This window comes from Bombyx mori, chromosome 10 (genome assembly GCF_030269925.1).
Source record: "Bombyx mori chromosome 10, ASM3026992v2".
Lineage (NCBI taxonomy): Eukaryota > Metazoa > Arthropoda > Insecta > Lepidoptera > Bombycidae > Bombyx > Bombyx mori.
In genome coordinates, this window is record NC_085116.1 from 16,492,173 (window position 1) to 16,504,333 (window position 12,161).

The 12,161-nt window shown below is 36.3% G+C and overlaps 1 protein-coding gene across 10 annotated transcripts in view; it reads right to left on the reverse strand.

The window, feature by feature from the left end:
* LOC105841880 (disintegrin and metalloproteinase domain-containing protein 11) overlaps nt 1–12,161 on the reverse strand; it is a 576,915-nt gene that overhangs the window by 146,292 nt on the left and 418,462 nt on the right. For all 10 annotated transcript variants that reach the window (XM_062670757.1, XM_038013324.2, XM_062670755.1 and 7 more), the window contains one exon: nt 8,229–8,298. In XM_062670757.1, the coding sequence (XP_062526741.1) occupies nt 8,229–8,298 (70 nt within the window). The remainder of the gene's footprint in view (nt 1–8,228; nt 8,299–12,161) is intronic.

Consider the following 12,161-nt stretch of genomic DNA (forward strand, 5'->3'; position numbering starts at 1 on the left):
ACACTCAGGCCGCTAACAAGTCAGTCAGCCTTTGTACATACTGTTTCCCTATTTTTTGTTCGTTTTTTTCCTGTTTACGATAAAGCACGAATGAACAGCTCCTGGCAATTCTTCGAAGCATTCCTTCTCTTGCAATGAAAATATAACACCGTGTAACAACATATACATATCTATGTGTGTACATATGTATTTCAATTTTACTGGTTGTTGATGTATTGTTGACTTTGTTGCGTACGTATAGGTTCTACGAATCGTCTGACTTTTGTTGGCACGCAACCTTTTATCGGCTTTAAGAGTGGGAGAGGGATTGTTTTCTTTGAAAATGTCTCGCGTCTGTAGATGTTCATTTTAGGAAATCATTCGGTAAAATCGGAAATGATCAGCATACCAGTCAAACGATGGCTTTTATTTTGTATTTTCTTCGGTTAAGAGGTACGTTGTAGATGTCCATGGGCTCCAGTAACCACTTAACACCAGGTGGGCTGTGAGCTCGTCCACCCACCTGAGCAATAAAAAAAATAAAAAATAAAGCTTCGCGGCTGATATAGGGCGGGTGTACAATAAGTCTTCCCGCTAGTAAAATTAGAGCAGGATTTTCTTCAAATTTCGTAACATTGATCGAACATTGCATACTGCGACCTCGGATGGCATATGATAATAGCTAGTGCCGATCGAAGATCCTTATGCGTTGCCCTTAATCACCAGGTAGTGTTACAGCCGTATACATTATTTTCACGAAAACATCATATAATAATATTTAGCCTAGTGGAGCCTATTGTCATTAAGTACTGAATATTACTACTAACGTTGTCGAAGTCACAATTTCTACAGGAAACTTTTTACAGGGAATTTGTCTTACTTGTGAGTCCGTGCGGGTAGGTTGTCTTACTTGTTTCTGCCGTGGAGCAGTAATGCGTTTCGGTCTGAAGGGTGGGGCAGCCGTTGTAACTATACTGAGATCTTAGAACTTATATCTCGAGGTGTGTGGCGCATTTACGTTGTAGATGTCTATGGGCTCCAGTAACCACTTAGCACCAGGTGGGCTGTGAGCTCGTTCACCCATCTAGGCAATAAAAAAAAAAGAATAACTATTGACCTTGAACGGTGACTGTGATCCTGGACAGGCCCAGAGCTTTTGCACCAATTAACAATAAATATACCATCCGATATACCGTTTACCTTTGTATGCTAATGACGAAGACTTTTCAAGCCGTTGTTTCTATATAAAGCCCATCTTGATGCAAATTCCTCGGACAAAGATGTTAACGCATCCCAAACGATTGAGAAAGATGGGTAACTGCGCAAAGCCGATCATTTTCAGCCATTTTCCCCTGTGAAACGGCCTGGCGTTACTCTGCGCTCGTAAACTCAAATCGATAATCAATGTTTTCCCTGTAAGAAGGTATACTCATATTACCTCGGAAAACGCTGTAAATCTTAATAAAGCCTTGCGTCGAAACAGGATTATTTTGACAATGTATTCCTAACCCCCACCTAAACTTCTGAGGTGTACTAATTAATGAGTGTTTTATGGTTAGTCCATAAGGGTGGGTGCGTTCCGGTTTTAAGGGTGGGGCAGCCGTTGTACAATTCAGATTTCAGCAGCATAAATAAGCTTCCTTGGGGAAATATTTATGATCTCTTTTTGGTATTAGAGAAAGCTCTCCGAGAAGTGAATATGTTAGGCTGTCTAAGATGCAGCAGTACATAGAAGTTTTCTCCTCGTCATAAATCTGCTTGCAAGTACCTGTGGCAAGGTGATTCTGGTGTATGTGCTTTCGCAGCTGGCTCAGTCTCTCCTTGGTACCTGGCTAGAATTTTCCGAGCTTAACTAGAAAACCTAACAAAACGGTCAAATAAAGGTAGAAATCATTCTTGAAAGCTTGAACAACTAATAAAGAAAACTTACAAATTTTAATTTCAAACATCAAGATATATTTAGCAGATGATATAATAATATATTATTATGAAAGGTTTACGGTACCGTAAATAAGAAAGGAAAAATACTGTGGGCTTAGTCGTCAAGACATTTGGTATAATCATGATTTTCTTAAGCAGATTAGTGTTTTTTTCCCCCTACCTATTCGTTGGTAGCGTAAGAGGATATTTCAGCTACGCGGGGAGGCGTGGGTGAGATTACGGGCTCAGCCTTAAAGAGTTTGCTAACACTAGCCCTAGTAAGAGCAGTGCTTCGCAGAATCCACCACCAGATCGGAAACGCGACCCACTGAGAAGATCTGGAAAGAAACTCAGTGGGCTGTGTCTGTGGGGGACTATTGTATTATTGAAAAAATTGCCATAATGGATATTAGGTATAATGAAATGTAGCCATAAATAATGCTCACTAGCAACTCAGACATATAATTGATTTTTAATTTCATCATGTTCATCTGTACGTCATTGTTCGTTTGTGCAAGTCCATAGACCATTGACCATGTTCATCCAAGTCCATTGACCATGTCAATGCCGTCCAGCTTGATATATGAGTTTAAATTTTTTTGTCACCTTTGTAGACGTACGCGCATCTAGCCCATCTGATAGTCAGTGTTTATCGTCATTCAAGGATATCAGTAATGCAAGAGGTAAATTACCCCCTCTAAGCTGAGCCTTTGTTCGCCCACCTGTCCTAATGAAACTGGAAAGGCTAATGCCAGTCCAGAAGAACGTCAATATGAAATTATAGTATTCATTAGGTGTATACTCAAAACATATTACCAATGAGGAACAATCACCTCTCGTCAATTTAAGCCACACTCAAATCACATTTTAATGACACACAATGACATATTTTTGTAATTAAAACAAAAAGTGCCCAGATCGTGTACTGTAAAATCATTATTGAACATTGATTATTATCGATACCGAGGCATGATCGTTAAATAAAATCCTACAAAGTGCTGTATAGTCTAGAAGGTAGGAGTTTAATAGTGTTTTTTATATATTACGTACTATCATGATTTAATGTATGAAATACACCTATTTATTGAAACTTTTTTTATATTTAAAACACAAAAAGATCTCTATTTCAGTATGTAAATACTATGTACTATACTATAATGCACTGTGAATATTTTAAACAGAACAACGAATATATTTGACAGCAAGATGACACATTAATTTTTGATGATATCCAGTGGTAGCCTAGACCTATAGGTTTCATACTTCAGTGAGTGGTAAGCATCATCTCAATGTCATAAAATTAGAGTTAGCGATACATCAATTCAATAGTATGAACAAAAACAAAACATCAATGTGACTATCCCTGGGACAGGAGGTCACAAATTTATTTTGTCATCTGAATTTTATTAAGTCCGACCTTAAATATAATTTAAAGTTTCGTACATTACTTAATATAATAATGATTATTATGATGTAGTTAAGTAAGTATACTGATGGTAGGATTTGGTTTGAAGGCTGGGGCAGCCGTTGAACTACACTGAGACCTTAGAACTTATATCTCAAGGTGGGTGGCGCATTTACGTCGTAGATGTCTATGGGCTCCAGCGTCCACTTAACACCAAGTGGGCCGTGAACTAGTCCAACCCTCTATGCAATAAAAAAAAGTAAGGGATGGGGTACTTCATTTGCGTTGCCGGCGGCTCGAATTAAGAAAATAAGCAACTCTTTTAGTGGGCTGGGTGTACAACTTTTCAACAAGATCCCACTAAACGTTCAATTACTACCTGTTCATAGATTTAAGAAAACTGTCAAGGAACGTTTGTGCAACAATGCATATTATAAAGTTAAGGATTATTTACTAGATGGCACTACGTGGGAATGAGGCGTTCGCTCCTGGCTTTTTCATTTTTCAGTTTTTTTTTAATTGGATTCTATGACTTGTTTTTTCCTTTATTGTAAATATTTTTATTTATTAAAAAAAAAAAGAAAATATTTGAGAAAAAAGAAAAAGCCTGCTGAGTTTGTTTCGCCGTTTCTTCTCAGGACTGTGGCTTTTTTTGGAACCGGTGGTAGAGTTAACATTGTTATTTATATTTTGACATTCAACAAGTGTGTCATATTGACATATAAGTTGAAATAAATGATTTTGAATTTGAATTTGTTGTTGTGAATCGTACTAACAAACTCTACAAATCTGGCTTCTTACTAATTTGTTTTAAGTCAGGAGCCCACAATCATCCCAACCTTCTGGTCAATAACAAGTGTACTTGGCACTTAGCTTCGCAATAACGAGTCTATCCGTTTGTAACGAGGGTCTCCGCAGTAAAAATCGCAGTCGCACTTAAAGCTTAAGCTGCAATTCAGAACGGCATTTCATTTTGATTCCGTTGTAATTTAATAGTTAATGAGAGCTTTTCAGGAGCTTATTAAGAGTGTACTTATATAGTAAGTATTATGTGCTTTTGTATTGAACAGCTCAGAATTTATGCAGTGTACGAGTTCTGATTCAATTTATTACTCATGCGTTTGTTAATAAAAAAATGTTCTGTAGGTTGCATTTTTTTAATGTCAATACTAGTTTTTTTTAAGTTGTAAGGCAGATAATCACACTTTTAGATGTTGATGGTGAATGGTCACCGTCACCGATGGTGCGTATCACTAAAGATCCTTTTAAAACTTCGATTGAATTTCAAACCAATTCATTCCGGAGCGAGGAATTTGGTTCAGGCTGTATAGATGAGCTCTACTCAATAAGATGAAAAAAATCCTCAGGGTCATTCTCGTGAAGCATACGGCACAAAACCCAGAGAAAACCGAGATACCTTTGCACTGAGTTTCTTATCATCTCAGCGAGTCGCGCTTTCGATCCGGTGATAGATTCTGCGAAGCACTGCTCTTGCTAAGGCTACTGTTAGCAAATTCGTCTGGTTAGAGCCCCGAGATCTCACGTAATTGTTCAGCAAATCTAATATGACCCCATGAGGTCACTAGAATAGGTAGGAAAAAAAAATGACCCCTTCATAGACTCCAGGGCTCCAAGTCACGAAACAGTCTCAAACGCAAAAATAGAAATTCTCCAATTGTACTCGTAAATGATAATACGGAGAGAGCAAAAAAACGAGTAACGTTTGATACGAAAAATATAATTGTTTTCTTCAAATAAACAGGACGAACGTTTTAATCTTATATTTTCGCAATAAAAGAGGGGATGAGACCGCAATAAAGGAACTAACTTTCTAAAGAGACGACTTAAAGCGATTTGTTGTTGTTGTATTTTTTTTGTTATTATTCCATGCATGCTTTTTTTGGATTTGCTGGTTGGACTAGCTCACGGCTCATCTGTTAAATGATTACGGAAGCACACAGACATCACAAGATGAATGATCTATGTAGATATGAAATCGTTTACATCTAATATATTTATGTACTATTATTTATTTATTTATACGATTTGGCGCAAATGAAGGAGATTGCTCCTCATAGCATCCCATCGCGTTATATAAGTGAAAAGTCCCGCTTCAACTGAGAATCGGACAAGAAATCAATAGATCTCTAATCACCCGACTAACGAGACAGTTCAATTATAATCTATATATTTACTGGTGGTAGGATCTCTTGTGAGTCCGCACGGGTAGGTACCACCGCCCCGCCTATTTCTGCCGTGAAGCAATAATGCGTTTCGGTTTGAAGGGTGGGGCAGCCGTTGTAACTATACTGAGATCTTAGAACTTATATCTCAAGGTGTGTGGCGCATTTACGCTGTAGATGTCTATGGGCTCCAGTAACCACTTAACACCAGGTGGGCTGTGAGCTCGTCCACACATCTAAGCAATAAAAAAAAAATATATATATATATATATATATTAATATGTGAAGCAAAAACTTTGTATCCCTTTTTACGAAAATTGCGCGAATGGAGGATTATGAAATTTTCCACACTTATAGAAAATATAGAGAAGAAGTGCACAATGCTAATATTTTTTAAAATAATGCATAAAACATACATTAAATCAATAAAGAAAACATTACACACACTACATACCATGTATTTGACGCACACACGCATACATATTTTTTATTGTCAAACTTTTGTTCTTGACGTCTGTTGTTAAATTGAGATTAAATATTGTTTGTCTTTGTTAATATTTTTTATAGTGTAGTCTTGGCGAAATTTGTGATTATAGAAGTATAAAATACAATCATAATAGTGTACAAACTTACAATTCCAATTAATTATAGTCGAATTTCGACTACTGCGGGGGACCTCTAGTTCAATTTAAAACACCGACAGAAAGCATTCAATGAACTATACAAGAACATTGGAACATCCGATTTTCATATATATTCGTTTCATCTAAATTGACTTCCATTTGTAGCTGCGTGGGTTCGCAAAAATCACAGTGCTCTTTTAAAACAAGCTGCACTGCCAATTGCAGACTCGGTCAGTCGACGCGGCTTTTTGAGCTTTTTTTCAAAGGTTTTCCATTCAACTCCACTCTCGCTCTACATTTGAGCCGAAAAGATTAAAATTAGGTTAGGGCTTACGCACCAAAAGACTCATTGTGGTACGAGAACTTAAACTCATTAATTGTTAAATAGAAATTTTAGTTTTTGTCGTCTTACAAGTATGCTGAATTTCTTTTATAATTTGACTGTAAAAAAATATGTCGAATGGTCTTATAGATTGTGGTTAGTGATAAGGAGCTTATAAGTTTATAGACAGTATAATATAAATTACGCCATCCTCTTTGGATCTTGGATAATAATTATAACATTAAAATAACGGTATATTACGTCCTGAGAGAAGCCGAAAACCGAAGCAAATGGAAGCTGATGGTACAAAGAGCCACGAAGGGCTTTCAGGGACACGACCTTCAGCAATGAAGGATTTGAATAAGAAGAACAAGAAGAATAATATTACGGTATATACGGTTCAGAAACAGGCAAGATGGTAATTATCCGTGAGGAATCCGAATAAGCTACTAGTGAAGTGAGTTCAACGCTTGATACTCTGGTGAAAGTTTTGCTTATACTGTGTGCTCGTCAGCTTGCGAAGGCAAAAGAGACCTATCGGATAATGAATAAAGGTTTCCATTTCCAAATAAGTTTAAGATAGATTTATATTTCAAAGGAGCACTTACTTAAGCGCTCAATAAATCATATTCGGTCTAGACTTGAGGGGTGAAGGGTCAATTTTAGATTTTATTAAGTGCCAGAGTTCCTCAAAATTCAAATGTTAACCGATATTGAGTAATAACTAATTTAAGACAACATTAGACGAACCTAAAGCAAATATTGAACAACAGAATATATTCAAACCTTCCAAGAAACTGTATCAGTTTTGAGAAGAACAAGCCAAACAAACTTGAAAATACATAATAATATATTCAAAATAATCTGACTGGATGGATAAAGAGTTCATACCAGTAAAATTTATGATGAAGTTGAAAAATTAGTCGGAATAAAGATGAGATAACACACATACATACACAACGCACTCCACACAATTATGCATAAGCATTTATTTGGTACATCCTGCTTTATCACATTGGCGTTCTACAAGGTTTATCCACAGTGCGGTTTTAGATACCTTTCCTGCCAAGTTACATTCGGCTTCGGAACGAACTAGCCTCCTCTGTGTTTCCTGAGTGCTATGACATGTCTTTCTATAAAAGAGGCTCGTTGACAGCAAAGGGTTCACCAAAAAAAAAAACTTGGTTCAATTACGTTTATTCCACAGAGTTCCTAAGAATATTAGCCTATCGTCTGCGGCCAAGTCGTTCTGACATAAATTATGAATCCAGACTTGCTCTTTTCCAAGTCCAATCTTTGGAACCTCACCGTAGGTATTTTGATTTAATATTTTTGTACAAAATTTTACACTCCCGTATAGATTCCACGGAATTTCTCTCGAATATTTCTGTCAACGCCCACTTCAGAGCCCGAAATACGCATTTGATAAACCTCTTTGCGTTACGGACATATAAATATAATATATCACACTTTGTATATCTGTGGTAAAAATGGCCAGGCAGTTTAATGATTTGGCTAAATGTCACGGTGGCCTTAATATCTTTGAACCTAGACTCAGGGGATCTGTCAGATGTGTGAAGGATATCCTATTTAACAATGGATAGTTATCAATACTTGTAATTTTGTTTTCAATAGCCAAAGCTATGTACATCAATATGGATTTGCTGAGTGCACATACCATTTAGATTGCAATCCAGATTAGATCTAGGTACTACTTGTACGATTTAGCTAATATGTACTGTAATGATTGTAATTTGTTTTGTGCATCAATAAAAAAATAAAAAAATGTGGCTTACCGTTCTGACGTCACTCTCGGCTCCGTTTGCGAGGTATTGTGTCTGTTTCAAATTCGGTGCAAGCAGTTGTCTGTGGACAAAATAACACATTTTAATATCACCACTACTTTATACTACTTAATGCCACCATACACACGAGATTATGGCTTTCCTTTAAAGTGGTTATTGGGAGTTATACTACAAGGGTCAAAGTCTAAATTGTTTTGTGCACTGGCTGTACTACAAGCGAGATAATTAATTATCCGTGCGGTAATTATGACGTAATACCAGGATTTGTGCTTTTTTTTAATGTTATGACTTTTATGAATAACAAGTGTCAATCCTATCAATATCTACTATTAGATATGATGAAGATTTTGTTTTTTGAGGATTGAATATTTAAGTTATAGAATATATTTTAAAATTTTTTATACATGATTCCTATCCACTTCGTGTAATGGTTACAACAATCCATAGACTGAACAATGTGGATGCCAACATGAAGTCGATGCCTCAACTGTATTGTTTAAGCATCGAAGAAATTCCTACATATTGATGTGAAACATCTATAGTCGCACGTAAAACCGATTTCTGGCGTGACGACGCATGTCGTGGCGACGCGTCGCCACGCTATATGATGGTATATATATATATAGTCTATATGCAGAAGTGTATACGGTGTGGCGACGCGTCGCCATGCGCAATCGACTGTGCGATTCTCTCCCACTCGATCCGGCGTTAAGCCATCTCTCTCGCTACACTGAGCTCGAATACCTATAGTGTATACTCCGTAGTGTATACAATGTTGTTTTTTGTTTACTACAGTATACATAATCTGTGTTTTACTTGAAAACAAATTATTTTCTCGTAATATTTTATTTTATCATTATGACATTTAGTTGATATTTAGTTCCTATCACAATCTGTTGTTTTCTGCATATTACTTTTACAAAATAATGTCGATGTTTCACATCTGCCAGACGTCCCGTGACGGCTCACATTTTTTTCAGTGGACTTTTTGGAGGATCCCGAGAAGTTACATTCAGCGGCTTTGTTTCATTTTCCCACATTTGTGTACTTTCACAGATACTAAACAGTTAATAAACCACCATTATTACACATTTGAACCCGAAGAAACACTAAATAGACAAAATAAAACAAAACACACAACTTCACTCCTCGCGTTCCCGCCAAAAAGTCCATGTGGAAAGATCGATATTTTTTAGTTACTTCAAACTGACACACTACATTTATTTTAATGATTTTAAAAGAAGATGAATGTCAATGTCAGTCATCGATTAAGATTACGATGCTACGTGTTTTTTTTTAAATTAAGATTTTAAAATCCACTAGTTTTTGGCCCTAGACTTGCACATACCTACATAGTGTATATAACGTTAGCTGTAGGTTGATGTTAATATCCCAGAAACTGTATTCGGGTGCAAGCAGCAAGAGTAAAATAAAGCAACTAAATCAGAAAATCGTTCAAAGAATACAATATGTCGAATGAATAGATCCACAAAAAATTGTTTCACGTGTTCTACATATAATCTACAACTTCGTATTTGGTTGAATTTTTTATGATACAAGAAGCAAACCGTGAATTCTTTCAATATTTCATAAAGTCACAAACATTGCCAACAATTCTCAGTCTGGGCGCGCTGACTACTTTAATTCCCCCGGAAAACATCGCTCAGATATAATTTGTGGCCGAAAACGAGAAAGTTTTCGGTTTCACGCGGCGAGTATTTCGTATTTTTGGTGTAAAGCGTTTTCCTGCGTGCCCGGCGCGAGATTAACAAAAATTTGAATGACTTTACTATCGTATTTATCGAGTTAGTCCCTCCGTTAACGTAAGTTTGCTTTTCGAGTAAATGAGGATCACAGATTTCAGTTTAAAAAGTCAGGGTTAAATTTACTCTCTGAAATTTACAGTTGTTCAATAATTTTGTTAGTTTTAAAGTGTTTTTGTTTTTTTTTTCTCTTAATTATCCGTTATTTGAACATAGATTTTTGTTAGTACCAACTGCTTCTAATAATCTTTTAGCATTTCTTTGAATTGAAAATATAAATAATAGTCCACTTTAAACGCATCTACATCCGCTTTTTTTTAATATTTAGCAACAATTTGAAAACCTCCACTGTGAATTCCATCTATGCTAATCTCCGAATTATATTTGCATTCGGCTTATGTTTTTTATGTCTTAAAAACTTATTTGCCGACAATAACGGCACAGCTTTTACGGAGAGCAGGGTAGTGTGTCATGAGGCTAGACCTAGGCAGTAATGAGACCTTAATTACACAAGATTAATTGGACCTCGACCAAGTGAAGTTTGAGACCAAGATTATAAATTTTTGTTTAGAAAAATCAGCAAACTACCTACGATGTTGTTTCTCAAAGTCGGAAACGATATCGATGAAAATAATGTACATATGGCGGCAACCATCATACAACGCATGATATTTGACAGATGTCTGAATCTCGCTTACGATATTTTCAAGATAAGCTTGCATACTTAGTCTGGCCATAAGTACTGTTACAATTAAAAATAAACAAAATATTACATTTGAATTTGGAATCTGTCATTTTTATATGATTGCTCATTGAGTATTCTCATTTTGGCGCCAATACATTGTACAATATTTTGCGATATTAAAATGGAGTGGGGTGATAAAGAGAAAGGTCTCAGCATAGTTATAACGGCTGCCCCACCCTTCAAACCGAAATGCATTACTGCTTCACGGCAGAAATAGGCAGAGTGGTGGTACCTACCCGTGCGGACTCACAAGAGGTCCTGTTTATGTAATTACTTAATTAATGCCTGTTCAACTAAAATTGATTCAAAGGAAAAATCTTTATACCTAGATTACAAAATCTATAAAATCACAGATAAATAATGTAGAAAATAATGCAGTAGACGCATTGGATCGAATGTACCGTTTTGTAAGTATTGTATAAAGTAAACATAAGTGTGGTGCAGCCCTTAGTGAATGTAATATGTCCTCGATTCCATCAAACACGATTATCGTCAGCCCATTGTTTCAGTGTGAACGCTGTCTTGCAATTATCTTTGATGTGCCGCCCGTCGCCGCCATCTTGGATTCGATTTGTCGAGTGTCCCTACTGTATTGATTCTGATGTAAGGATGTGTGTTTTTGTTATTATATTTTTGGATTTTTTCTGTGTAGAATACGTAGTTATATATACAATGTTACCTTAATATAACGAAACTCAATATAACGACGTCAGCGATTTAAAAAGTTCTTCGTTATCCCTTTAAATTGTCCATAAGAGTAAATCTAAAATATACCTTTACATTGCGAAGATTTCTTGCGAACACTATTTATAATGAATTTTCAGATATCAAAAAAGTGTAAATAACTCTAATTAACCAACATTGTCAACCCAAAACCTTCATATAACGTTCCCACCAACATGACCCTTGATCCCATAGTATGTGAATCAGTGCCTGAGAAAAATTGTTATCTAATTGTTTTGACGTGCCAACGTCTTATAATTCGATGGAGCCGGCTGCACGCACGAAAAATCATGACTCATTGAGGCGTTCCATTTAAGGCTTGAAGTGCAAGCGAGAGCGCGCAACGAGCGAGAAAGAGGCATAATCGGCCTCCGCGTTCGGCAGCGTTCGACATCTGTCTCTCTTCTACTTGAGTGAGCGATGCATCCGCGTGGACAGCTGCTATACAATAATACATTTACATGTTTTCGTCAAGTATGAAGCTCAGTGAAAAGTGAATGTGGTGTCAATTGTCCATACAAAATATCATACAACAAATAAAATTAAAATTTCCTTTTGAAAAATGAAACCATTCCATCAGTATTTTCTTATGACATTGTCACGTTCAACTATCGTCAGTAAACCGACTTTACAGACAACCGGTTTTTTTTTTAAATAGAAAATAAACAGTAATTCGATAAAAATGTGTCCCTT